General features: G+C 38.9%; 3 protein-coding genes across 16 annotated transcripts; all 3 read left to right on the top strand.

The window, feature by feature from the left end:
* Positions 1-415: 415 nt before the first annotated feature.
* On the top strand, positions 416-7,184 carry LOC9269845 (protein HASTY 1-like). 5 transcript variants are annotated; one of them, XM_015762482.3, is made up of 14 exons: positions 416-600; positions 766-870; positions 1,435-1,575; positions 1,684-1,764; positions 1,856-1,925; positions 2,004-2,068; positions 2,170-2,333; positions 2,413-2,484; positions 2,560-2,602; positions 2,735-3,010; positions 3,742-3,851; positions 4,095-4,236; positions 4,373-4,524; positions 6,401-6,912. In XM_015762482.3, the coding sequence occupies exons 1-14, from the start codon at positions 550-552 to the stop codon at positions 6,510-6,512; spliced, it is 1,584 nt and encodes a 527-aa protein (XP_015617968.1). In that variant the 5' UTR covers positions 416-549; the 3' UTR covers positions 6,513-6,912. The 5 variants fall into 5 exon arrangements, with proteins under 5 accessions (XP_015617968.1, XP_025877081.1, XP_015617970.1 ...); XM_026021296.2 differs by having other exon boundaries at positions 3,969-4,236; XM_015762484.3 differs by lacking the exons at positions 4,095-4,236; positions 6,401-6,912 and adding an exon at positions 7,046-7,184.
* On the top strand, positions 6,615-17,918 carry LOC4350595 (uncharacterized). 7 transcript variants are annotated; one of them, XM_026021302.2, is made up of 26 exons: positions 6,615-6,844; positions 6,927-7,257; positions 7,381-7,530; positions 7,639-7,719; positions 9,372-9,488; positions 9,571-9,660; positions 9,728-9,826; positions 9,910-9,966; positions 10,041-10,109; positions 10,176-10,507; positions 10,677-10,781; positions 12,708-12,848; positions 12,953-13,033; positions 13,125-13,194; positions 13,274-13,329; positions 13,432-13,591; positions 13,671-13,742; positions 13,818-13,860; positions 13,977-14,222; positions 14,969-15,090; positions 15,198-15,423; positions 15,598-15,749; positions 15,881-15,938; positions 16,045-16,124; positions 17,519-17,570; positions 17,669-17,918. In XM_026021302.2, the coding sequence occupies exons 1-10, from the start codon at positions 6,615-6,617 to the stop codon at positions 10,266-10,268; spliced, it is 1,317 nt and encodes a 438-aa protein (XP_025877087.1). In that variant the 3' UTR covers positions 10,269-10,507; positions 10,677-10,781; positions 12,708-12,848; positions 12,953-13,033; positions 13,125-13,194; positions 13,274-13,329; positions 13,432-13,591; positions 13,671-13,742; positions 13,818-13,860; positions 13,977-14,222; positions 14,969-15,090; positions 15,198-15,423; positions 15,598-15,749; positions 15,881-15,938; positions 16,045-16,124; positions 17,519-17,570; positions 17,669-17,918. The 7 variants fall into 7 exon arrangements, with proteins under 7 accessions (XP_025877087.1, XP_066161605.1, XP_025877083.1 ...); XM_066305508.1 differs by having other exon boundaries at positions 15,198-15,461; XM_026021298.2 differs by lacking the exon at positions 17,519-17,570 and having other exon boundaries at positions 13,432-13,546.
* Positions 17,919-19,898: 1,980 nt separating this feature from the next.
* On the top strand, positions 19,899-25,982 carry LOC9272430 (uncharacterized). Of its 4 annotated transcripts, none has more exons than XM_015760577.3 (9): positions 19,899-20,394; positions 21,752-21,835; positions 21,941-21,993; positions 22,477-22,850; positions 22,934-23,064; positions 23,673-23,808; positions 24,836-25,145; positions 25,216-25,350; positions 25,766-25,982. In XM_015760577.3, exons 2-8 carry the CDS (start codon positions 21,817-21,819, stop codon positions 25,345-25,347), a joined length of 1,155 nt encoding a protein of 384 aa, XP_015616063.1. In that variant the 5' UTR covers positions 19,899-20,394; positions 21,752-21,816; the 3' UTR covers positions 25,348-25,350; positions 25,766-25,982. The 4 variants fall into 4 exon arrangements, with proteins under 4 accessions (XP_015616063.1, XP_066161603.1, XP_015616064.1 ...); XM_015760576.3 differs by having other exon boundaries at positions 20,258-20,394; positions 25,761-25,982; XM_066305506.1 differs by lacking the exon at positions 21,752-21,835.
* Positions 25,983-27,826: the final 1,844 nt, after the last annotated feature.

Here is a 27,826-nt window from a genome sequence, read left to right as displayed (position 1 = left end):
CGCGCGATATAAGTTTATAGCACGTAGGCGCTAATTAGGGCACCCACAATGGTTATCTATAGGCTCTCTATAAGAGATCCATGTCAGCATATTTTCCTACTTGGAAGAGATTAAATGAAGAGAGAGAGCAAAGCTATCTACTAACCTGGAGATAGTCTATAGAGAAAAACGAGACAATGTATTAGAGAGCTATAGATACCCATGTAGACATACTATTGAGATGATTTACTATTAATCTAGTCTATTGCTGAGATATACATGTTTTATAGATAGCACCTTACTTTACCATTGCGGGTGCTCTTAGCAAAAGTCCCTCGATAAAGCACCACCTCAGCGTGGACTAGATCTCCGGTTGGCTTACAAGAGAAGGAAGCCGCCGACTTGTTCCTCTCTCTCTCTCTCTCCCCCCCCCCCTGTTTTTGTCCCCATCAGGCTAGTATCAGTATAACGGAGTAGCGTCGCCGCGCGCCTCTCCGCCCCAAACCCTAACCCGCTCCGATCGAGCCCAGGGCCGCTTGATCGATCCTTCGCCACGGGAGGGGAGCGCCCATGGACGCCGCCACGACGTCCGGCCGCGCCGTCGACTGCGATCCCGTGCCGGTGAGGGATCCCTCTCTCTCTCTCTCTCTCTCTCTCTCTCCCCCTCTCTACTGCTTGATCGGCGGCGGTGCTCGATCATGGTGATGATTCGGGGCTCTGGCGGATGAATTGTGCTCCAGAATTTGATTTGATTTCTTTTTTTTTCTTTTGCTTGGTTTGCCGCAGGTGAGGGATGAAGGGTACGTTGATGCCTTGGTGAGGGCGTCGCTTCATCTTATCAGGAAGGATTTCCCTCATGAGGTCCGGGGACATGGCGTCAGATTGCTACAGGTCGTTTAATTTAATTCCTGATGTGCTGACATTATGCGCTTTTTCGTGGACTTGATCGGATGATAACCTTTTCGTTGTGTGCTTCCATTTATCTGCAATTTTTGCCCATCCTATCCCGTCTAAAATATTGGGTTGCACGGTTTAGTGGGAAGGGGTAGTGGATGAAGTTCTCAGTATTTGCCTAATGATCAAATACTTTAGTGAATTGCAACTAAATGGCAGCGTAAAGCAGATGATATATATTCTCCACAATGACACTGCAGATTGAAATTAAAAAGGAGTTGGGGATATATGTTTTGAATCAAATTTAGGAAGAATAATCGTGTGATGAATCTTGGATCTGATTCATTGCATTTTACTACCAACATGTCCTTTGAAACAGTTTTATGATTCATTGCATTATGCTACCATCATAATTATATCATTTGCCAGCCACCTTTTGATTTGTCTTATCACATACTAAGGTACTAACTGTGACGAGTTCTTATGTCAGGCCTGCCGTTGTTTGCAATGTTTATGCTATAGAACCGTGTATTCATCACCTTCTGTCTTGTTATTTTGCAGCATTTGATGAGATTCAGGTGGGAGGAAGTCAGCATAATAAATTGGAGCAAATTTGCTGATGTTTTTAGTTTATTAGGAGTTGAGTTGGGAGTCCTCGATGATCTGGTTTGGAAGAATGCAGCAGCTGATTTAGTTGCAGAGGTTATGATTTAATCTTATTTTATTTATTGTTTGCTGTGATACTAATTCATTTCTTATGTATTATGTTGAAAATTCATACTATTTCTCAATAACAATTTAATGTAGCAGGTGGTTTGGAGCCATGGAATTTCTCTGTTGCATGACCTAATCCCCTGCCTTGTGTGTCTATCAGCAAAGCGTGCTACTGAGGTAAGTTTGTCTATTTTAACCACCACTTTGACCTATTTGTATTGACATTTGTGTGACTAATGTTATTTTGTTTTTTCGTGTGAATTGTTAGACCGAGTTAGTCTGCTTTATTCTGAAGTCAATTTCTGATAATCGAATTGCTCATGTTTCACATTTTGGAGGTAATAATCACAATTCTTTTATGGGTTTTAATCGAATAGTTCAACTAACAGGCAAATTGACACCATTGGTTTTAATAGGTGATAAAGGCGAACTGCTTTCCTTATCTGAGTTCCTTCCGCAGATTTTGCCATTCATTTCCTCTGTGAGTTTTTCTTGGCTATTCATCAGTAGTCTTGGTGGTTTATTGTTTTATGGAAACATGGATTTGATTCTTACTGCACTCCATTAACTGTCCAATTGTAGTTGCTTGAGAAACACGTTGGAGCTGTTTTGGGTGAAAAAGAGAAGTGTCAGGTGGAAGTAGCTGAGGAACATGCATCTGTAGTAAAAGCTGTCCTAGATGCAGCCATTACATATGCAGGGTGGGCTCATGTTGTTGATCTGGGGAAGCACGGTCTTATTAAGGGGTATGCTATCGACAAAGTTGAAACAGGGTGTTACATGGTCAATACTCAATGCTAACTATTGTTTTGCTTTATTTTGCAGATGTGGATGCCTACTTTCTTGCAATGATTTCTGTGTGCACGCATTGCAGTTTTTCAAACTTATATTGCAGAGGTACAGCACATATGTTCATTTTGTCTCCACTTCTGCCTTTTTCTCACTAGCTTGTGCCTGTTCATGTTTCTCCAGGAAAAGACCTGTTTCTATTGCGGTTGCAGATCATGATTTTGCAGTGAGTCATCTGGTTTCTCAATAATTATGTGCACAACATACTTTGACGTGCATTGAAGTTCTCAATAATTTATTGTTTGCTTTAATCCTAATACATTTCTTATCTGATAACAGAGAGTTTTTCCTCATGCAGGATTATCTATTATGTCCACATACTACATTTCATTATGTGCAAGCTTTACATGGTGCATTGAGTATCTCTGCTAGTCCAAAGGATTATTGTAGTAGTTCAAGCAGCTACAGCAATATCTCTGGTACAGTATCCCAGAATACTAGTGTGCAGAAGAGACTGAGCTGTGAAAGCAGCAGCAACAACAAAAGTAGCACTGCAGTCGTAATGAGTTCTCCTGATTCCTGTATCACTCTCAGCACACAAGTGGAGGGTAATGATTGTGAATTAGATCTCCAGGTAGGAGTATTTATCATGGTTTGCATATACATTTTATCTCATAATATCCCTATGTAGCAACTAAATCTTGCTTCTATATCTACTGGAGGCTCATGGCAATTGATATATTTGTAGTATTATGATATTTATTGGGGAATGATGGGCATGACAATGATAGTAGAGATAACATGCTGGATGCCACAGACCCAAGAATGTTAGTGACTGCGCTTCCATCTAATCCAATAATATATTTATTTGCTGTTTGATGTTCTGAATTAGCTCATGAAGAACACAGCAGATTCCAACAATTCGAATTTCCTATATAAAACTATACCTTCCATAAGAAGTGTGTCATAATTTGCTAAGTTTCGTTTTGATTTTCCATGGTAATTAGGTATTTCCTTTATTGTAACACCCCAGCCTCTGTGTTGTTCCCTCTCTTCCATGGGGTCAGGTTCACATACGGATAGCACTCGAGTACTCGACTTTCTCTTTCGTCCTTGCTTCATGTGATACATTGTTAACCCAGAAGTGCGATTGTTGGAGGCTTGGAGCGCTCTCCGTATGGCACTAATCCCATCATCATGTAGCACATTAGTTTTCACTCTAATCGGCGATGATACTACATGTTAATAAAAACACCCTTCAACTCTTTCTAGAGTAGCAATCATTTTCACTAAGATGCACGCTATGCTGTATATGTATTCTATTGTTCTATTATGTACATGTAAGTGTTTCTATTGACGTTTCAGGGTAATGATGGAGCTAGACGATCAAACTCTTTCCACCACGTGGGCTGTCTACTCCTTGCAGAGCAGAATCTTATATCTGAAGCATTCCTTATTGTGTCATCCTGGTCCAGGTATGTAATTTGTTATTACCTATAATTAATTGTGTGGAGCTACTATGTTGTGCTACCGTAGTAAGCAGTAGTCTTCATGTAGTAGAAATAGTTACATCATATTATTTTCTCTTTTAGGATTCAGCAATACAAGGAAGTTCTTACTTGTATACTCAGTCCTCTTAGCAAAATTTGGACCCAGCCAGACTGGGAAAGTAAATACACACATTATGCATGGTGCCTCACATGTCTATTTTCTAATAGACAGTTTGTGAAGAATGTTCATGATGTGGTGAAGTCATGGGAAGGGCAGCTCAAAAGGAGAGCAGAAGAGTCTCATGCTATCCAAATGCCCGATAAATACTCAGTTAGTCTCTTAGGGTTGATCCTTCCATTGCTCCTAAGGGTATATCTCCACATAAAAGTTCACATTATCATACGATTATATACATAATGATGTTGAATTCTTGCGTTACTTCTAGTTACTTTTGAAACTTTTGAATTATTTGTATATTAGTTGACTTGAAATTGTTGTCTTTCAGTACCTTCAATGCGTACATGCCCTCTGGAATCGAGAGATTACTTTTGATCTATCAAAAAAGCTTGCAAAAGCTAAAAGATTTGGGATCGATGAGGAGGAAGGTTTCCAAGAAATTGAGATGAGACAATGGCTACAGGATATCCGAGAGAGTGGGTATGTACCATGTTTATAATAGCTCAGATACTCATGCAGTTTCTACTTGTTGTGTTTTCCTCTATTACATGTCGTGAGTACAAAAGTTTTGGGCAAGATTTGTATATGTATATTTTGACATAAAGGCATCTGCGCCACTGCCTAATTAAGGCTGAGTTCTTTCCCCAACTTTCTCAACTCACCTCCCTCGTTTTTTCACGCGCACGCTTTTCAAATTGCTAAACGGTGTATTTTTTGCAAAAATTTTCTATACAAAAGTTGTTTTAAAAAATAATATTAATCCTTTTTTTAAAAAAAGTAAATAATTAATTAATCATAAGAAAATACTTAATTAATCATAAGAAAATACGTCACTCCGTTTTATGTGCGCGGGAGGTGAGTTCCCAACCTCACCTCCTGAACACAGCCTAAGTATCAACCAGTTAGTCAATACCCCCATTGAGAAGACATTGCATCTAGTCTATATTTATGATTTATAACTGTTTGCTTATCAGTTCGATCGCCTCGTTCCCCAATCCCACAGCAATAAACTTAGCAGCTTTTTTTATAATCACAATAAGTAGGTTTTAGAACCGTGGGCTGGTGCTGGTGTGGGTTGGTCAGTTGTTCCATGGTCATAAGAACTTAATACGGTTTTCACAGTTGCTGGGTGGGTTTTACAGTTTTGGGCTGGATTGCTCCTGGGGCTTGTTGGTTGGGTGGGGTGCGCATGGAGTAAGCAATCAACTAATATGGACCAAATTACTTATTTCCTCCAAAACATCAATTTTGTTATAGTTTGTCAAGTTTCTTTTATGCTTATTCGTTTTTGGATTCGAATTTATTGTCACCTGTAGTTTTGAATATATTATTTTTGAGCACATTATTTTTATTCTGACCTGTCAAAATCATGAGAAACAGGGTCCAAGGCTCAGCAAATTGGTTGGAGCCTGTCAATTTCTTGTGAAAACCACTAGGTTGACAATTCTAATTTTAGCAATGAATAATTGCTGATTTCTACCAAGTTAGTTCAAATTTTGGCTTGGACTGATTTTTAGGGTGGGCCCACCATTGAAAGGACCAACTTTGTCTGAGTTTATTGAAATCTTTCATGGCTCAGACAGAGTGGAAGTAAATTCTGGAAATTATGATGAAGTTTATAGTAGCTTGAAGACCACCTTACTTTCAGGATTTATTTTTAGTTATAAGAGGCACACATATTTTATACTGTCATTAATCTTTGCATGGGAAATGCTGATTCTCCCCTTCATGTGCACTTGTCCATGAGTGGCAGATGAATTGGAAACGGTTCAAAATCATTTTGACTTCATAAGTTCATATAAAATAACCAATTTGAATGAAGTAGATGGTTTCTAAGTTCATGTTCAAATGCTCGTTCGAAGTAAATAGTTCAAATTTTAGACTGTAAAAGATTTCTGTACGAGGTTCTGGAATCTTTAATTAAGTGGGTCTTGAACATTGATATATTGGAGGCTCTGGGCTGCTTTTTGGTGGCGGGTGGTATGAGAGAAGGGAGTTGGATTACGTGTTTAAACTTCTACTCACTTAAGACTCCCTCAATTTCATTTTTACCTTTGTAAAACCTTGTTTGATTGAGCTGATTTTTACTATGAATTATTGGTATTTTGTGCATTTACTTAGTGTTGTGCAGCTGCTAGTGCACAGTTTACTAGCCTTCCTAGGAGAGTGACATTTCAGATCAATTTTATATTTTTTGACAAAAACATCCTTATAAGCATACTCTTGGTGGTATAAGCGGTTACAGTGAAGTTGAAGACTTCATTTTCATCTAGAGAAATTGCAATTTTTTAATGGTTGTATGGTGCTTCCATTTGTTTCCTTGTGCACATTTTCCTAATCCGTTGTTACCTTGTAGGTACAACGTCATTGGTCTGTATGCATCTCTTGGGGGAATGTTATTTGAATGCACAGACAGCTCATGTTTTTATGCTGCTATCTTGAAAGATCTGGGTTCAATGGAATTTTGACATTTAAGCAAACTTATCCATCTGGTTGTTATTCCTTTGGTAAAAAATTGCCCAGATAAATCCTGGAAGATTTTGATAGTCAACCTGCTGCAACCCTTACTTATGCATTTTGGGAATGTACTTGAACATGCATGGTCCAGTATGTTGCATCATGGCCGAGCCAGAGTTCCATATCACTTTGGTAATCTTCATGGGTCTTTGGAAATAGTTAGGAAATTGGAAGAGACCCTTCTACTTGAATTCACTCGTGAAGTATGTGATCTTCTTGGAGTTTTAGCACTACCAGAACTAAATAAAGGGTTGACCTCATTTCAAAACAGATCTCTTGTTGGGTATCTGATCTTCCCTGTTTTGTTCGTGTCCTTTTCTATTAAGAATCAAAAGAAAGTTTTCATTATCCCGATTGACTTGCAGATATCTTTTACTTAATGATTGTCTTGGGAGGTTAAGGATGAGTCTGTTTGGGTACTTGGTTGATGGTGAAGCAGCCACCAAAGCTATCCCCTTCTGTCGTGCTTTGATCCACCTTGCAGGTGCTGCAAATGATGATAAGCTTAGGGTATTCATTTCGGATGAGCTACTTCCCTGTTTGATACGGCTTATAGATGATCAACTTCCATGTGCAATTAGATGCCTAGTTCACAAGTTAAATTCAAGTGCAAGCAATGATGCTATCAAGGATATTGTCGTCCTTTGTGAAGAAGCATATAACTATTTATCAAGCCATATTTATGCACAAAGCCAGGCAAGGACTTACGATTTATTGTTCTTTGCAATGTTAAACATCATGCTGTTAGTTTTGAGTTCTGTCAAATAGTGATTATGTGTCTATGCCACCCGTTTTGTGTGCGTTGTTTTAAATGTGCAGGATTTAGTGAAGGAACAAAAGGAGATTGAAGATGCTGCAGATAGCTTTACATGTTGGTTGGTAAAGCAAAAGGAAGATCTCCATGCTAAGGCATGTTCTGCTCCTCCAAAGGAATTTTTTGGCCAAACACAACTAGAATGGAATTGGGAGGTATGTTCTCATATTTCCTTGTTTTCGATGATCTCAACTACAATTATAGTCGAATCGTGATTTTTGGGTTTCATCATCTATTAAAACATATTTTTTTGTTTTATGCAGCTTGAAGATGAATTTCGAAGATATCTTCCAGTTTATTTTGATACAATGCAAGAAGTGGATGCAATGGTTGACTGTTTGGAGGTAATTTTTCCGTGAGCAAACATACTACAATGCAAAGAATGCTTATTATATGTTTATTTAAAGAGAACTACGGAATGCTTGAGTGTCCGATAGTTTAGCTAGGTACTAGGTATTAGATAATTTTATCCATTAATGTTTAGGGATTTAATGTGATTGGGAGGTGGGACATGAGCGATAACTGTGGCAACAGATCTGTGCATATACTATGTAGTGAACATCTATTAACATCCTTACAAACTGCAGTAGTTCTAGAAACCAAATATGATATTGACAAAGTTCAAAGATCAATATAGTTGGAATAGCCAGCTACATGTGCTATGATGCATGGACACAGATGCGTATCTCTGAAATATCCTATTGCAAGCTGCCTTCAATCTAGTGTAGCTACTGAATCCAACATGCTGAACTTAGGAAAGAACAAGATGAACAACTCATGAGAGAGGAGGGGCTTGTGTGCAACTTTTCTGAAGTGTCGGTGCATATGTTATTGGAAACTATGTTCATTCATCTTAGTGTCGTGGGCCACTAACTCTACTGGCAGTTGGTAATTTAGAAACTACTATGTGTTTGCCATGCCTAGTTCTTTATGCCCTAGTCTGCTAGCTATTAACTCTCAAAGCTAATAGTGCCTAGAGAAGACAGCCATTAGGAATCTGCAGAACTTAATAGGTCTTTTGTGCTGTGTCTTTCCTGACTCCTGTTTGTTCAGTGGGTCTCAATATTCACATATGCATGATTCAGTGTGCCATTTGTTCTGAAATGTTGTTCACTGGTCCACCAATTTAGTGTGGTAAGGTTGGCGTTTTTGATATCTGTATCTTTTTACAGATGAATCCATGCTTTATTAATGTAATGATTGCATTACAATTATTCCAAATAATTTTCATATGAATGCACAGTACAATGTCTAAGTACTTGTACCATGGAGAGATCAAGGAGGCTTGCTGCTCACACAAATATGCCACCCAATTTTCATTATTCCTGTCAAACTGAATCTAGAACTGTAAACCTCTAGACTAGTGTATCTCTATGAAAGCTTGTAAGTGGCAGCAGATGAGAGTGCTATCATTTATTAAAGATCAGTTTAATTCAGATACAAGAGTCACTAATTTATAAGACCAAATTAGAGTGGTTAGGTTTATGAATTATGAAGTACAGGAAGAAGCTTGTAGCCGTAGGAATTGTCTGTGCATTAACAGCACCCTGTCAATCTGCCACATGCTGAAATACTGACCATTCGTATTGCTTATGAAACAAACCATTGACTTTTAATATACACCTAAGCTTTGTCAATTGAAACATACTGGCTTAAAAGTTAGAATGTGGTTATGTGAAACTTAGGCTTCCTATTACCGATGCAGTGTTGTTTAAAGAAGGGTTAGATAATCGGATGTAAATCCAATATGAAACTATTGGTTCTATCTTATTCAAAATGCCCTCTTCTTTAGTTAAATTGTGATGTAGGCTGTCTTTCATACGTTGACACAAATCTGTTTCGTTAGGTCATTTTGTTTCAATCTCAGTAATATTCTCACAGTAACATGTACAACATTGCTGATTGTCTATCCACATTATAACGTGAATTTGTTTGCACAATGGACTTTCAGCATTTAAGCGAACAAAGTAACTGATTTGATAATCTACACTTGCAGGTTGATTTTTTTGACCTGGAAGTTCTATATAAGAACTTGAGGCCTGAATTTAGATCCAAGTATGCTATTGACAGTAGCAAGCACCCCCATCTAAGGATCATGTCAAATATGCGAGAAGTATGCGCTTGTTATGATTTCTGATAATCAGCTTGTACATATGTTCATATATGCTAATTAATTATTTCTTCTTTTTTTGAAGCGGAAATATTATTCAATGATCAGTGCAAAACATCACAAACAAATATGTGAAATTCTTGGAGAACTCATTACTTTGAAACCATATATCAAGGTATCTCCTTAGTTTGAACTACGTAGTTAAGTTGAAACGTCATGACCTACATTTATTTCATTTGCAGGGCTCTGACCATTATTATGAAATTGTTGAACGTATTGGAGAAAAAATTGAGATACCATCCAGGATCTTTGACCGTGATGATGCGAAAAAGTCCATCCGTGTGAGTATTTGCTATTGATTTAGGAATATTGTATTGAAAGACTCGCATACTTACCCTAATTCTTAACTAAATCTTCTTGCTAGGTCCTCCTTCAAATCTTACATTTCTGGGAACCTCAGTTTCATCCTCTAATACGGGAGGTAATTTCTGGAATTTGTGAGAGCACTTTTCTTCTTTTTTTTCATTGTTTGTATATAATGTTTTCATCATATAGGGTCACAAGGACTTCCTTTTAGACATAGCCAGGCGGTTGGCCAAGGCAAAAGCAACAGAATATTCTGAGGTTTGTTCTTTTTTTCTTTTTCTGCTGTAATCTTAGAATACTACTTAAATATGTTTCCTTTTTCAGCCATTGATACCACAAATGGAGGATTTCTTGCCACATTTACAACCTTATGCATTCGCATTTATTGTGGCTACGCTAAAAGATCCAATGGTATGACATTGAATATTTCATGCCCACGCCTAGGGCTACCACAGTCCCACTACGGCGGAGTAGCGTCGCCGCGCGCCTCCCACACCCACCCACCCACACCCCCCCCCCCCCCGCCCAAAACCTAACCTGCCCCGATCGAGCCCTTCCTTCTCCCAGAGCCGCCGCTCGATCAGCCGCCCCTGGAGGGAGCGCCCATGGACGCCGCCACAACGTCCGTCCGCGCCGTCGACTGCAATCCCGTGCCGGTGAGGGATTTCTCTGTACTGCCTGATCGGTGGCGGTGCCCCGGTCATCGTGATGGTTCGGGGCTACGCAAATTTTATCTCGCTTTGGCGGGGCTCTGTCCGATGAGTTGTGCAACAGAATTTGATCATTTTTTTTATTTCTTTTTGCTTGCTTGATTTGACGCTGCAGGTGAGGGATGAAGGGTATGTCGATGCGTTGGTGAGGGCGTCGCTTCATTTTATCAGGAAGGATTTCCCTCATGAGGTCCGGGGACATGGCGTCAGATTGCTACAGGTCGTTTAATTTAATTCCTGCTGTGCTGACATTATGTGCTTTGTCGTGGACTTGATCGGAGGATAACCTTTTCGTTGTGTGCTTCCATTTATCTGCAATTTTTGCCCATCCTATTGCGTCTAAAATATTGGGTTGCACGGTTTAGTGGGAAGGGGAAGTGGATGAAGTTCTCAATATTTGCCTAATGATCAAATACTTTAGTGAATTGCAACTAAATGGCAGCATATAGCAGATGATATTCTCCACAATGACATTGCAGATAGAAATTTAAAAGGAGTTGGGTATATATGTTTCGTATCAAATTTAGGAAGAATAATCGTGTGATGAATCTTGGATCTGATTCATTGGATTTTACTACCAACATGTCCTTTGAATCAGTTTTATGATTCATTGTATTATGCTATCATCATAATTATATCATTCACCAGCCACCTTTTGATTTGTCTTATCACATAAGGTACTAACTGTGACAAGTTCTGATTTGCATCGCATAAATTCATTTTGGTTTTTGATACTTGATGATCGGCATGAAGGAAAACCTAGTCAAATCTGTCAAACTAAACAGACCAGTTATTTCTCTATATTGTTTCTATAAACTTTACCACAATTTAATTGTTTTTCCCTTTGGTCATTTCTTACTTTGAACTCCCATGATGATTAGTAGTAAACCCCCCTTCAACTATGTCTGAGAGAGCTAGTTCCTGCAACTGTTCCTGGTGATGCCAGGATGACCACCGAGCAGGTCTCAACTGATGTTAGTCTTCACCTCGTGGAGCACTCTAATGGTAGAAGTGAACATGGGATTTGTTAGTCTTCACCTCATGGAGCACTCTAACGGTAGAAGTGAACATGGGATTTGCAGTTTCTGGAGAGAATTAATGTTGTGGCAGGTGGATGGGAGATTCAGAGCGGCGGACAACTCCGGGAATAGACAGGAAGGAAGGGTAGCTGGATGGGTTGCTAGTTGTGAGCTTGTGTGTGCGGTGTGGAAGACAATGTGAGCAGTGTTATGGTCATACATAATGGGAGAAGACGAAAATGTCAAATAACTTAACTTTGTAAACTGTCAATTGCATTAAAATGTACCAGTTACTTTTGGTGGTATAAATCTAACTCTAGATCTTTCAGTGGCACAAAACCAATTTTGCCTTTCAGTTACTTTCAAGTTTGGATGTGTCCTGAAAATTTGTACTACAACATAGGATTTTACTAATCATGTACGTATTTTAGTCTAATTCTTGCCATTCTGTTTGACATATGCTCCAGAAATGCTTCAAGTGATAACCATTATCGTCCTTTAATTATGTGTCATGCAGGGAAGAAATGTTAAGGTTGATGTCTAGAATTGCACTAACAAGTTTGCTAAATTTTGGTTATATCTAGTTGGCTGCCCCCATGTTTCCGAAAGAATAGTTGGAGAGACCTTGGAAAGGGATTCTGATGAAATTCCAAATCTAGTAAAAATAGTTGCCAAATTTTTTTATCCACTTCCATGGGCCTCAGAACAAAATCCCCCTAGGCACTTAAGTAATGCTACACCTACGTTGGATGTGATGTGAGCTGCAGCAGCCAATTCCATCTATAGGGTTGTGCCAACTCTTAATGGATCTGACTGGGGGAACAATGGTCAGATGATGGTTATTGTGGACCGATTAATTTATTGATCTCATACCTTTCATTATTTTGTTGCTATCTAATTCTCGCCATTTCGGAATTACTCTATTCAAGACTCACACTTGCAGTATTTACTATAATGAAGAATTATGAGCACAACCTTTCACATCCTGTTTTCCTTTATATTAGATGCAGATAAGGCATCCGTAGTTGGGATTTCGTCCATGAGTTCTTATGTCAGGCCTGCAGTTGTTTCCAATGTTTATGCTATAGAACTGTGTATTCATCACCTTCTGTATTGTTATTTTGCAGCATTTGATGAGATTCAGGTGGGAGGAAGTTAGCATCATAAATTGAAGCAAATTTGCTCATGTTTTTAGTTTATTAGGAGTTGAGTTGGGAGTTCCCGATGATCTGGTTTGGAAGAATGCAGCAGCTGATTTAGTTGCAGAGGTTATGATTTAATCTTATTTTATTGTTTGCGTTGGTACCGATTCATTTCTTATGTATTATGTTGAAAATTCATACTATTTCTCAATAACAATTTAATGTAGCAGGTGGTTTGGAGCCATGGAATTTCTCTCTTGCATGACCTAATCCCATGCCTTGTGTGTCTATCAGCAAAGGGTGCTACTGAGGTAAGTTTGTCTATTTTAACCACCACTTTGACCTATTTGTACTGACATTTGTGTGACTAATATTATTTTGTTTTGTCGTGTGAATTGTTAGACCGAATTAGTTTGCTTTATTCTGAAGTCAATTTCTGATAATCGAATTGCTCATGTTTCACATTCTGGAGGTAAGAATCATAATTCTTTTATGGGTAGTAGTTCAACTAACAGGTAAATTGACACCGTTGGTTTTAATCGGTGATAAAGGCGAACCGCTTTCCTTATCTGAGTTCCTTCAGCAGATTTTGCCATTCATTTCCTCTGTGAGTTTTTTCTTGGCTATTCATCAGTAGTCTTGGTGGTTTACTGTTTTATGGAAACATGGATTTGATTTTTACTGCACTCCGTTAATTGTCCAATTGTAGTTGCTTGAGAAACACGTTGGAGCTGCTTTGGGTGAGAAAAGCGTCAGGTGGAAGTAGCTGAGGAACATGCATCTGTAGTAAAAGCTGTCCTAGATGCAGCCAATGCATATGCAAGGTGGGCTCATGTTATTGATCTGGGGATGCATGGTCTAATTAAGGGGTATGCTATCAACAAAGTTGAAACAGGGTGTTACATAGTCAATATTCAATGCTAACTATTGTTTTGCTTTATTTTGCAGATGTGGATGCCTACTTTCTTGCAATGATTTCTGTGTACACGCATCGCAGTTTTTCAAACATATATTGCAGAGGTACAGTACATATGTTCATTTTGTCTCCACTTCTGCCTTTTTCTCACTAGCTTGTGCCTGTTCATGTTTCTCCAGGAAAAGACCTGTTGCTATTGCCGTTGCAGATCATGATTTTGCAGTGAGTCATTTAAATATTAGTACTAAACATTCACAAGATACTTTGAAGTGCATTGAAGTTCTCAATTTTTTATTGTTTAATCCTCTAATGTGATAACAGAGTTTTTCCTCATGCAGGATTATCTATTCTGTCCACATACCACATTTCATTATGTGCCAGCTTTACAGGGTGCATTGAGTATCTCTGCGAATCCAAAGGATACAAGTAGTAGTAGTTCCAGCCGCTACAGCAATAGCTCTGGTACAATATTCCAGAAAACTAGTGTGCAGAAGAGACTGAGCAGTGGAAGCAGCAGCAGCAGCAAAAACAAACGTAGCACTGCAGTCGTAATGAGTTCTCCTGATTGTGAATTAGATCTCCTGGTAGGAATATTTATCATGGTTTGCATATATATTTTTATCTCATATTATCCCTATCTTGCAACTAAATCTTCATTCTATATCTACTGGAGGTTCATGGCAATTGACATGTTTGATACTGATGAGTATTATGATAGTTATTGGGGAATGATGGGCATGACAATGATAGTAGAGATAACATGCTGGATGCCGCAGACCCAAGAATGGTAGTAACTGCGTTGCCATCTAATCCAATAATATATTTATTTGCTGTTTGGTGTTCTAAATCAGCTCATGAAGAACACAGCAGATTCTAACAGTTCGAATTTCCCATATAAAACTATACCTTCCATAAGAAGTGTCACAATTTGCTAAGTTTCGTTTTGATTTTCCATGGTAATTAGGTATTTCATTTATTGTAACACCCCAGCCTCTGTATTGTTCCCTGTCTCTTCCATGGGGTCAGGTTCACATGCGGATAGCACTCGAGTACTCGACTTTCTCTTTTGTCCTTTCTTCATGTGAAAAAAGTTGTTAACCCAGAAGTGCTATTGTTGGAGGCTTGCAGCACTCTCCGTATGGCACTAATCCCATCATGTAGCACATAAGTTTTCACTCTAATGGGCGATGATACTACATGTTAATGAAAGTGTTTACCCTTCAACTCTTTCTAGAGTAGCAATCATTTTCACTAGGTATTAGATGCACATGCTTTTAAAGATGCACACTACTATGTTGTATATGTATTCTATTGTTCTATTATGTTTCAGGGTAATGATGGAGCTAGACGAGCAAACTCTTTCCACCACTTGGGCTGTCTACTCCTTGCTGAGCATAATATTATATCTGAAGCATTCCTTACTGCGTCATCCTGGTCTAGATGTGTCATCATGTAATTTGTTATTATCTAACATTAATTGGGTGGAGCTACTATGTGCAACCGTAGTAGGCTTCATGTAGTAGAAATAATTACTTGCATCATATTCTTTTCTCTTTTAGGATTCAGCGATACAAGGAAGTTCTTGTATACTCAGTCCTCTTAGCAAAATTTGAACCCAGCCAGAGTGGGAAAGCAAATACACACATTATGCATGGTGCCTCACACGTCTATTTTCTAATAGACAGTTTGTGAAGAATGTTCATGATGTGGCGAAGACATGGGAAGGGCAGCTCAAAAGGAGAGCAGAAGAGTCTCATGCAATCCAAATGCCTGATAAATACTCAGGTAGTCTCTTAGGGTTGATCCTTCCATTGCTCCTAAGGGTATATCTCCACATAAAAGTTCACATTATCATAAGATTATATACATAATGATGTTGAATTCTTGCTTTATTTCTAGTTACTTTTGAATCTTGTGAATTATTTGTATATCTGTTGACTTGAAATTATTGTCTTTCAGTTCCTTCAATGTGTACATGCCCTCTGGAATCGAGATATTACTTATGATCTATCAAAAAAGTTTGCAAAAGCTAAAAGACTTGGGATCGATGAGGAGGAAGGTTTCCAAGAAATTGAGATGAGACAATGGCTACAGGATATCCGAGAGATTGGGTATGTACCATGCTTGCTCAGATACTCATGCAGATTCTACTTGCTGTGTTTTCCTCTATTATATGTATTTCATGGGTACAAGAGTTTTTGACTTTTTATTTTGTCCTGTGACAAATGATATTTTTCTTCAGAAAATGTATTAAATTGCAGCAGGCGCACAAGGGCAAGATTTGTACATGGAATTGGGAGGTATGTTCTCATATTTCCTTGTTTTCGATGATCTCAACTACAATTTAGTGGAACCATGATTTTTGGATTTTATCATCTATTAAAACATATTTTTTGTTTTATGCAGTTTGAAGATGAATTTGAAGATATCTTCCAGTTTATTTTGAGATGATGCAAGAAGTGGATACAATGGTTGGGTGTTTTGAGGTAATTTTTCCGTGAGCAACAATAGTGCAATGCAAAGAATGCTTATTATACGTTTATTTAAAGAGTACTACAGAATGCTTGAGTGTTCAATAGTTTAGCTAGGTATTAGATAGTTTTATCCATTAGTGTTTAGGGCTTTAATGTGATTGGGAGGTGGGACATGGGCGATAACTGTGGCAACAGATCTGTGCATCTACTATGTAGTGAGCATCTATTAACATCCTTACGAACTGCAGTAGTTCTAGAAACCAAATATGATATTGACAAGGTTCGAGACCTGCTCCCATATCTTCTATGGTTACCCCTACACTCGGGAGGTCTGGGGGCTGGTCAGGGGTCGTGTCGGCCTTCTTTACGCAGCACCGGATGATGTCTTCTCATCCTGGTGGTGTAAAGTGCGAAAGGCAATCGCCAAAAAGGATAGGAGATCTTTCGATGCGGGCGACATTTTGGTGACCTGGCTGATTTGGAAGGAGCGCAATGCGCGTGTATTTGAGGGTCGAGCCTGTTCGCCTGTCAACCTTTCTGCAGCCATAGAAGATGAATGGAGAACTTGGATTGCAGCGGGCTTGATTGTAGCTTCGTAAGCGGCAGAGGCGGCCGTGTGCTGTAGCCTTTTCTCTTTTCTGTCTTCTCGCCCTCAGATTGCCGGCCCGGCAAAAAAATATTGACAAGGTTAAAAAATCAATATAGTTGGAATAGCCAGCTCCATGTGCTATGATGCATGGACACAGATGCGTATCTCTGAAATATTCTATTGCATGCTGCCTTCAATCTAGTGTAGCTACTGAATCCAACATGCTGAACTTAGGAAAGAACAAGATATCAGAACAACTCATGAGAGAGGGGCTTGTGTGCAACTTTTCTGCAGTGTCAGTGCATGTGTTATTGGAAACTATGTTCATTCATCTTAGTGCCGTGGGCCACTAACTCTACTGGCAGTTGGTAAATCAGAAACTACTCTGTGTTCTCCATGCCTAGTTATTTATGCTCTAGTCTGCTAGCTATTAACTCTCAAAGCTAATAGTGCCTAGAGAAGACAGCCATTAGGAGTCTGCAGAACTATTCAGTAGGGATTAGGTCTTTTGTGCTGTCTTTCCTGACTCCTGTTTGTTCAGTGGGTCTCAATATTCACATATGCATGATTCAGTATGTCATTTGTTCTGAAATGTTGTTTACTGGACCACCAATTTAGTGTGGTAAGGTTGGCGTTTTAGATATGTGAAAACTTAGGCTTCCTATTACCGATGCAGAGTTGTTTAAAGAAGGGTTAGATAATCGTATGTAAATCCAATATGAAACTATTGGTTCTATCTTATTCAAAATGCCCTGTTTTTTAGTTAAATTGTGATGTAGGCTGTCTTTCATATGTTGACACAAATCTGTTTTGTTAGGACATTTTGTTTCAAGCTCAGTAATATTCTCACAGTAACATGGACAACAATGGTGATTTTCCATCCACATTATAACGTGAATTTGTTTGCACAATGGACTTTCAGGATTTAAGTGAACAAAGTAACCGATTTGATAATCTATACTTGCAGGTTGATTTTTTTGGACCGGGAAGTTCTATATAAGAAATTGAGGCCTGAATTTAGATCCATGTATGCCATTGACAGTAGCAAGTACCCTCATCTAAGGATCATCTCAAATATGTGAGAAGTATGCACTTGCTATGATTTCTAATAATCAGCTTGTAGGGTTCCCCGTAAGGAAAAAAGAGTACAACAACTATTTTACATTTTAGCATCAATTACTTCGGATCGACTATTTTACCCCTATTTTGATCTTCAATTTTGATTTTGCCCCTGTATTTTTTTAGGTTTTCTTTTTTGCCTCTACTTTTTTGAAATGAAAGCCAACTTTGCCCCTACTTTTTTTTAGAATTACATAGTACAACGTAGACACTTACAATGCACGCGCACTCACCCATATGAACGCACACACATAAACCCTATCCCTATGAGCATCTTCGAAGACTGGACTGTCAAATCCTTGAGATTGACGAAGTCATCACAGACGTCTCGCTGTCGACGGGTACGTTGACTACCACTAAAAGCACAACGACGTTAAATCCTGGAAAATCCGCTCCCATGAGGAGTCGAACCCATGGATGGACACGTTGACGGAGTTAAATCTTTGGTGAAAAGACGATTATGCTCTTATTTGATATTGCATATTTGTCTCAATGTTTATTCAATAATATCTGCCCCCATTTTACATGAAACTTGCATTTTGGACAAACTTTTACAAATTTGACAATTTTGATAGAATATTAAAAATGAATTGGAATAATTTTGCCACAAATTTTTTGAAAAAAAAAGGACAGAATTTGGGCACAATTTTGACATGTTTTTACATAGCTAACAAAAGGCATGTAGCAATCACAAAATCAAGCAAATCCAAATCCAAATCGCCTGCTCTCTGCATCAAGCCGTCGCCGCCTCCCGCATGAAGCCGCCGATGCCTAATTAAGTCGAGACGCCGCCGTCGCTTGCTCCTCGCGTCAAGCCGCTACCGTCTGGACAAGAGCCTACCGTCGTCTCGTCCCCTCGTCGAGCCGCTGTCGCTTGGCTTGCGTCGACACGCGCAGCCTTCTGCTTGTCACCATTGTTTGGTTATCGGCTCACCAGGGGTATAAAGGTCCATCAACGAATTAAAAAACCATTATTACTTCTTTATTTCTCTACTTCTTTAGCTCCATAATCCCATGTCGACTAATTACGTCTATTCCATTAAAAAAGGAAAAAAAATTAAAAACCCTAATTTTTAGGGTAAAATTAATATTGGACATCAAATAGGGATAAGAACGAAATTTTCCCATATATAAAATACGTTTTTCAAAAGTAGTAAAATGTGGCAAAAAAAAATCCAGCCGTCTATTGGGACACCTCCTAAAGCTAGGAGGAGGGGCCCCACGGTGCAGTTTCTCAGGTGACCGCGAACGACGCGAAAGCGCAGGCCAAATTAGGGATGGCAATTTAACCCGTTTGCATGTTTACCCGTGGGTAAAAGCCCTAATAGTGTTGGATTTGTTCTCTATGTACCAATAGGCATACGGGCACGGGCATGGGTAGTCACTACCTACCCATGCCCGTTTCACCCGTTTACCCGAAAAAACCAACTAACATGTGATCCCTCGGTCAAATTAGTATAGATGCCACCATCTAGTATTGATGAACTTATGTTTGTGGCAATATTCTTTCTCTTTTTGGACTCAACCGCAAAGGATTCATCTAAACTAATTAGCAAAGTCTTGCTTTGATTTTCTGGGGTACTTTTCAAGTGTACCAATAAATTGTTTGTTAGTAAGGAATCAAATGCTGGAGAATTCATTTCTAATAGATACTCAAATGAAAAATTTCGATACCAAAGTCCCTGTTACTTCTCTCATTGAATCTTTAGCAAAAGCTCAATTTTGTTCTGCAATGCTTGTATTGTTAAATTTGGTACAACTATACCTTTTCTTTAAACTATGATAATGTCTCTCTGCTTGTGGAGATTTGTGATTAAAGAAAGTGTTGAACTGTGAGTATGTGGCGGGTAAACGGGCATGTCCGCGGGCACATAGCGCCGGCGTGCAATGGACGTGGGTAGTGTTTCTTACCCGTTATGTAGTAACGGGCATGAATTATCTCGCGGGTACGGCGTCATGCCCGACTGCCATCAACCGGGTTCCGGATCCGGTGCGATCGCGCCCCGTCGGAGTCGGGAGCGGGAGCGGGTCGGCCTCCGCCTCCGATAAGTGCACGCATCTCTGCGCAGCGCGAGGCCGCCATTCTGTTTTTCGCCTCGGGGAGCTAAGCCGCCGCCAACCCGCTACAAAACCCTCGCCCTCATCGTCGTCGCCTCCGGCGGCGGCCGCGGCCCCACGCACCGCCCGCTACCCCACCGTGCGCGCCGCGCTTGGCCAGCCCGGCCGCGGCCCCCCTCACCGTCACCGACCAGGTAGGGAGGGCTGGAGCGCAGCCATTCCGGAGAGTCGTCGCCTCCTCGCACCGAGCGAGCAGGAAGGTAGCGGGGGCGCCGTGCGCGGCGACCAGGCAGGGACGGACGCGGGCATCCATCGCCTCGTCGGGCCCCTCCACTCCCTCCCCACCTCGCGCCGCCGGTTGACGCGGCGCAGCCGGAGCCCCCCCAGAGCGCGCGCTGCATCACCTTCGCCGGCGTTCGTTTCGCCCGTACCTGCGGAGGCGGGTCGCCGACACCGAGCGCCTCCGTCGACGCGACGCCGCGGCCTGTCTGCGACTCCTCCTCCTTTTGCCCCAAGGTACAAAATAGCAAACATATGCTCAGCATTTCACCTTCATATGCTTCTATTTTTGGGAATCCTTTTGATTTCTTTAAGATAAACCAAGTTTTATCCATGTTAAACAGTTACATCAAGATAATACAATTACTATGGAGGCAATTACGCTTTTGACTCTGTTATAAAGTCTAAGCCAATCTAACCTTGTTTTCTCAACTTTGCTCATTTCACCCTATGGACATGACCTTATTATGTGAGACAAACGTAATGGTGTTAACTTGGGGCCATAATGCATGCCATTACCTTATTCTCTCGGAATTTGGCACGTCGTATTGGAGAGGCATACTTGCTGTGCGCTGTGTGTCGAGACTTGAGAGTGATAGCTGCACATTGCATTAGCCAAGAGGCTCGGCGGCCTTCACACCAAAGAGACTAGGTCTGGTCATCCTCAACGGTTTGACGGTAGGGGTGAGCATCCTCGGGTGTTGGGCGTCGAAACGGGCGTAGGGGATCTCTGTGGTGGCAATGGGCTGTGGGCGTAAGCATCGATCAGGTGCTCCAAACACTAGACCCTCTTGTGGAAGCCGGGACATAATTGGGGAACGATGCAAATTCTTTATGTTTTGTGTGATGAAGAGCGCTTGCCTTACTGCCGACAACCTTCAACGCAGGGGCTGGCATCTTGCCCCAATTTGCCACCTCTGCTCAAACGGCGGCGAGTCATGCCACCACATCTTTAGTAGCTGCTCCTTCACTCAGGAGGTCTGGGGCCTTGTCAGAGGTCGCCTTGGTCACCTTCAAACAACACCGTCTGTTGATCTCTCCTGGTGGTGTGATGCTCGTAAGTTTATTGCTAAGAAGGAGAGAAAGGTATTTGATGCGGGTGTTATTTTGGTGACTTGGTTAATTTGGAAAGAACGCAATGCGCGTGTGTATGAAGGGAAAACAAGCTCCCCTGTTAATCTATGTGCGACCATCATGGATGAATGGGAGACCTGGACAGCTGCGGGGTTGATTCCAGCTGGCTGATCTGTGGTTGGGGCGGCCCTGTTTGAGGAGGGGTTTTTAGTAGCTTTTCTTTGCCTTGCCCTTTTCTCTTTTCTGCTCCCTGAGTTCTGTTCCTGGGGTGATAGGATAATTTACATTCTCGCATTCTTTCTTAATATACTCTGGCCGGCAAAGTTTTGCCGGCCCGGCGAAAAAATAATTGGGGCAACATGTTGCACCACGCATGATAGTCGCTCGGGAGAATTATAGGATCTCTAGGAGAAAACTACTTTTAATCATGAACATTGGCTTGCGCTACTCCGACGGTTTGGAAACATCTAGATGCACTTCCACTGTGTAACTGTAGTTCTGATACCTTATATTAGTACAGATGAATAGAGTCCCTAAAATCAAGCCTAAAGAAGCTGATTATCACGTTCAACAATTGTAGCATATATGTTGGCATTAAATAAAGGTACATAAACCTGGCCACACCCAAACTAGTCCACTATTGTCTGTTCATTTATAGTTTGCTTTAGAACAGCCCATTTTACTCAAATGCTCGCTATTCTTATTGCAGGATACAACATGGACACGATGTCAGATAATACAAGCCACAACATTTTGTCCCAGGTAAAATTTTGTCTCAAATCTCACTCATCCATTGATCAATGGTAAAGCTAGACATACAAGCATTTTATAGATGGCAAGTTAACTAAAGTGATGTTAAAGGTAGAATATTCCATTGAAATTTAATATTTTCTTGGCACATTCCAATACGCAAATATATTCACTCAATTGTCCATAAACTGCACATATATACTCAATTGCATGTTTCTTTGTTGTGCTGTTCGTGTAGACATAAGGTTCAAAAAACTACATGGTTCAATAGGAACTTTGACAGTGCAAATCAACTGAAATATATTATATGTACTCTCCTATGTGTTTCCAATGAAATATGAAATTTTGTCAAAACTGTTTGAGTATATATTGATCAATCTATATGAAATTCTCCTAAAACACATATATGATTGTTTTGTAGCTTTTTCATGTCATTGTGCTGCTTTCTTTTACTTCTAACCACTTCCTTGATCTATCGGGTTACCATCTTCTTAGGTCAATGGAAGTTCTCAAATAGTCATAACAGACAGCAAGGTCCAAAAACTTGGGAGTTCAGCAAACTATGTGAAATATTATAAGGGTACTGTTAAGTTTGGTAAAGGACTTAGAATACAAACCAAAGCATCTGTGCTTGCATTTACCTCATGTGATGGAGAAGCTGCAGATGCCTTGTATGTGCGACTTGTTGCAGTTAATAGCCCATTCACAGTCAAACCATTGTCATATGGCAGAGGTATTCGAAGGTACAGGGAATACACCTTCTTAGCTGTTCCACCGCCAAGTTGTTTGCTGTCTAACTACACTGATGGATTCAATGATAAAACTGTCAGTATGAAGAGATTCACTGAAGAATTCATCAAGATAACTGGGTATGTCGTTAATGTTTTGGCTTATCTGACTGAATTTATTTATGCTTGTTGATGCATTTACTAATTGTTTTGTGTTTGGTTAGGGATATTGTTCGAGCAATTATCACCCTTCATTGCCAAGGTTACTGGTGTTCTGGTTTGAAAGGGAAACACATATGCATCTACAAAATGGAGAAGTGTACTGATGCAAAGATTTGGAGTTTTTGCTTTGCAGGTATGAATTTGGCAAAAAAAAAGAAGTGTTTCGACTTATATAGTCAGTATAAATTGCTATGTTCATAGAAAGCCTCTAATAATTTTATAATTACTGGAGAAAATGCATGATTAATTGTGTCAACCTAGAGTTGATATTTCAACCTTGAACTATTGCCTCAATCTTAAAACTTATCATCTCTAAATTCTATAACCATAATTCATGCCTTTATCCAATATGAAGGGGTTTTAAGGTTTAATGGTATCCTAGTTATCGTGAAGTTTATATACAAGTTGACCTTTTAGTTATATATCAGTTGTAAACCAATGAAATTATAGAAATCACTCTATAGGTTACGTGCAGAAGTTGTGAAGAATTCTCTCATAATTAAAATATATAGGTGAGGTACTACTATTATACATCCTAATGACCATGTAAAATACGTATGAAACTTACAAACTACAAAGTAATGTTGACATAGTGCAAATTCATTGTTTCTGATTTCATACTTTTTATGAACGAAATCAAATTGATTCTTAAATTTTATATGGTTGTAAAATACTACCCTGCCCTACATATCCCTCACATTTACCTTCTGTCAAATATTTGCTAACCCGTTATACATACAGGGGGAAATGAGGCAAAAAAGTCTGAAGATTGGGTAGACCTTGGCAAATTGCTTGAGCTTGCAGCGAAAAGAAATGATTCGTACACTGCTGAGATTGAAGATCTGTGTAAGAAGTTAAAGAACAAAACTCTGAGAGGGTATGGTCTTTCCCCTTATTCCTTGGGCATTTTTTGAAAACTACAACAATAGTTCAAGATTTTAACCAAAATCTGCAACTTTGTTTTTGATAGCTCTACGCCCACCTGTCAATTAAACACATACACAATACTTACATTGTTGCAAGTTAGGTCCTCTTATCAGGTGTTAAAGCATGGTTTTTCCTTGGGCGTGATGCGTGGGGTGACCACCTAAGGGTCCTGAAAATTTATGCCCCCCCCCCCTAATCACTGTGTATACTACATGTATGTATAAGTTTTAAAATGGACATGTTTTATCAACTCATCTATTTAGTGCTTGACATTTTTCCTTTAAAATGAATGTATCTGCAGTAATGGAGGTGAGCCTAAATTTATAGCTATGGATCTATTTGAAACCCCTTGATATGGACATCATTGCATAGCGAGCTTTCCAAAATCTGTTCCTTTTAGCTTGACTCGTTCTTAGATATTACTTCCATGTTATATCTATGGTAAACAAGGAAATAAGAGATTTCTTATAACTTGTTACAAGTTTTATAATTTTCATTTAGTTAAATATTTTACAGAAGGTTGAGTGAAGGAGATTGGCCTTTAAATTTTAGTTGGATAAAGAAAATTCTTTTCATAAGATCGCCTTAATAGAATATTATATTTAAAAAATAAATTTCATAAAACCCCATCTATGGTTAACGGTGTGGTTTTGTAAAACTTTAGGACCATAATACCCGGGGTTATTGTGCACAACTTGGACCATAATAGGTGTGGTTTTATGAAATTTACTCTATTTTAAAACTACATAGCACCAAATTAGATGTAATTCATATTTTATTGAAAAAATGCCACAACTATCTCATCCCAGGACCTCCAAATAGCAGGACCATCTGTTTTCTTAAAAAATCATTTGCTATTGTTGCATTTTTGTGAAATGTTACAAAGTGATAGTTTTGATAATTAGTTGCAGTTTTGTGAAATTTACTCACATATAAATTCTTTAGATGTAATATTGTTTAATGTTTTTATATTTCAGGATGAAAGTTCTTAAACACAGTGCATTGTTGAATGTACGAGAAAAATTTGAGAACATAATTGCCCTCAATTTATTCATCTTGGTACATGTAAAAAGTCAACCACAGGTTCCATCTGGAGATCCTGAAAAGGACAAGATCATTAGCGAACTGGTGAAATTCATGAATGCTAGTTTACAATGGGCGAAGGCTATGCCTCACTGGATAACTCAAAGTTCTAATTATCAAGCACCAACCACAGAAACTGGTTTATCTTTCATTGATGGACTAAGAGACCTATTTGAGCATGAAAACGAGTATATTCCAGAAAAGGTACGTGTTTATAAATACCACAACCGTAACTTTCAATTAGGTATAATTATTATTTATATTTTAATCACAGGTTAAACAATCCCAATCGAAAATCCAATTAGTTGGTCGGGATCCAGATCTGGAATGTCAGCTTCGTTTAAATTTGGAAAAGATTTTTCTCCAAGCTCAAAATTTTGTTCTTGAACTGGATATTGAATATTGAGAGGTCAGCTTAATTCATCTCTAAATGTTTTTCTAGCATTGCTGTATATAAGAGAACTCTTGTGCATATATAAATATATTACAATGAGAATGAAAAATAACTTTTGCAATAAGATTTTTTTGTGTCTGAATACTGGTTTTTTTATTCCTCTAACACATTTTTTTAGAGTTTCTTATCAAGTTGACTGATAAATTTCTTGTTTGTAAAGTTGATGGGCTTAAATTTCAGCTGTGTTGTAAGGCTATTAGTCCTTAGTTTCATTTCTTTTGTTGGGATCTTTCCACTGAAGTTTTTCTACTAATTGCTATATATCTGTTTATTTTCTATTGACTACTAGCTACTACTAGTTTCTATTCCTTTTATACCAATTGTTATCTGTTTATTTTCTATTAGTAACTAGTTTCTGGGATTAGTGTAGCGCATTGCAGTGCAAGGAGGCTAAGCAGTCACGGTTATGGCGAGCTTGATGTTTTGGCTAGGGACTAATGCAAAAGAAGTGTCCAAGCAAAGGTATCATGATCGTGGCTTTCATTGAGAGCTGAGCTTGCGGCGAGGCATACTTGCTCATCTGTAATGAGCCATAAGATACAAATTTGTTTCATGCTGTCTGGACCTTATTCAGAAATTTGTTAATCTATTACTCCCTCCGTCCCAAAAAAAGACAAACCCTAGGTTTCTGTGTCCAACGTTTGATTGTCCGTCTTATATGAATTTTTTTTTATAATTACTATTTTCATTGTTGTTAGATGATAAAACATGATTAATACTTTATGCGTGACTTGTCTTTTTAATTTTTTCAAATAAGACGGACGGTTAAACGTTGGATACGAAAACCCAGGGTTTGTCTTTTTTTTTTTTGGACGGAGGGAGTACTTTCTTGAAGGATATTATCTAATTCATCTGATCATCACAAGCTTTCTAGCCATTTTCCTTTCCTTCAATGACAAAAGTACTGACTGTCCCTTGCATTAAAGAAAACAAATAGCTCGATGAAATATGTTGAGAACACCCTTTCCATTTGTTCTTTGTATCGGCTCCTAGAGGTAGCTCGTGGGATTTACCAATACAAATACTGTGTAACATGACCCAAGCTAATTATGAATGTGACATAATTATTGTCAAAGCCTATACTATGTAACCAACTGTAAACATTCATTACTCATTTGAGAACTTTTGCTATTCTACAATCCATCTAACATCAATAGTAACTGGCAAAATGTCCGTGAGTTACGACGTTTGGCAATTTTCATGTGTAATTAATTAAAAAATATCTGTGAAAAAAAATCACTGTAGGATTTTTAGTATGAACAACTCAATTGAATCGGGGAGAAATGCATTTGAAGTTGGGTTGAAGATGACCGGGATTTGGGTGTAGATGTGCACCCACACTCCCATCCAATACATCTTTCACTCGGTAACGGCTAAAATTAAACTTATCTTTGGTGGCATAAACTCTTCACTCTGTTTTTTTTAATAGATGAATGGATGACGGCATTAACTTTTAAACACACATTTGTTTATTTGCCTTGTTTAAAAAAATATAAATACATAAAATATAAATCATCATGGAAAAAATAGTAAATGCATAAAATATAAAATCATCATGCTTAAAGTACTTTTAGTGATAAAATAACTTGTAACAAAATAAATGATAATTACATCAATTTTTTAAATAAGATGAACAAACATGTGTTTAAAAGTTAACAACATCGATTATTAAAAAAATTTAAATAAAATGAACAAACATGTGTTTAAAAGTTAACAACATTGTTTATTAAAAAAACGAAGGCAGTGTTATAGAAATAGCAAAATACCCACACATTTATTTTTTTTATTTTTTTGAACTTTTCAAAATTTTATGTAATTTTAAAAACAAACATTTCCAAAAATTATTTCTAAGATATGAACGTTTTGACCATGCCAGCCTAGCTGGCGTGACATAATAACATTGCCACATCGGTCTAAATTATGTGGCAACATTATTGGCCAAAAAGAATAATGCCTGCTGCGGACGTTGAAGCTGTGTGGCGGACCAGTGTCGATGGCGCGGGGCGGACAGACGTCGACGGCGTGGCGTTGCCCGGCGACGGTGGTGGACGGACGAGGGGAATCAGGATAGAGAGGGGATAGAACCTAATTTAGTGTTCTGGAGACAGGGGTAAATTCGTTATTTCACGTGCCCATTCCTCACGTGCCCATTCCACGTTGGCAAGCCCATGTGGCAGTGTACAGTGTGAAAAGTGGCAAAAAAGTAGAAAAGTTTCTCTATCCAATGGCATATTATTAACTAAAAATTTAAGAGGGGTATTTGAGCAATTGACAAATGTAAAAGTGGCAAATAGTTAAAATCCCCAATAACGTGTGAAGGCAATTAACGTGTATTCCAATTAAAAAAAGTTGAACCACCTATATTGACCAATGTAGCATAATGGGCTAGGGTTAAGTTTCTCTTTTCACTTAACACCACCTAATTTTACCA

Source organism: Oryza sativa, chromosome 11, assembly GCF_034140825.1.
Source record: "Oryza sativa Japonica Group chromosome 11, ASM3414082v1".
Taxonomy (NCBI): Eukaryota; Viridiplantae; Streptophyta; class Magnoliopsida; order Poales; family Poaceae; genus Oryza; species Oryza sativa.
This window is presented reverse-complemented; position numbering and strand designations above follow the sequence as displayed.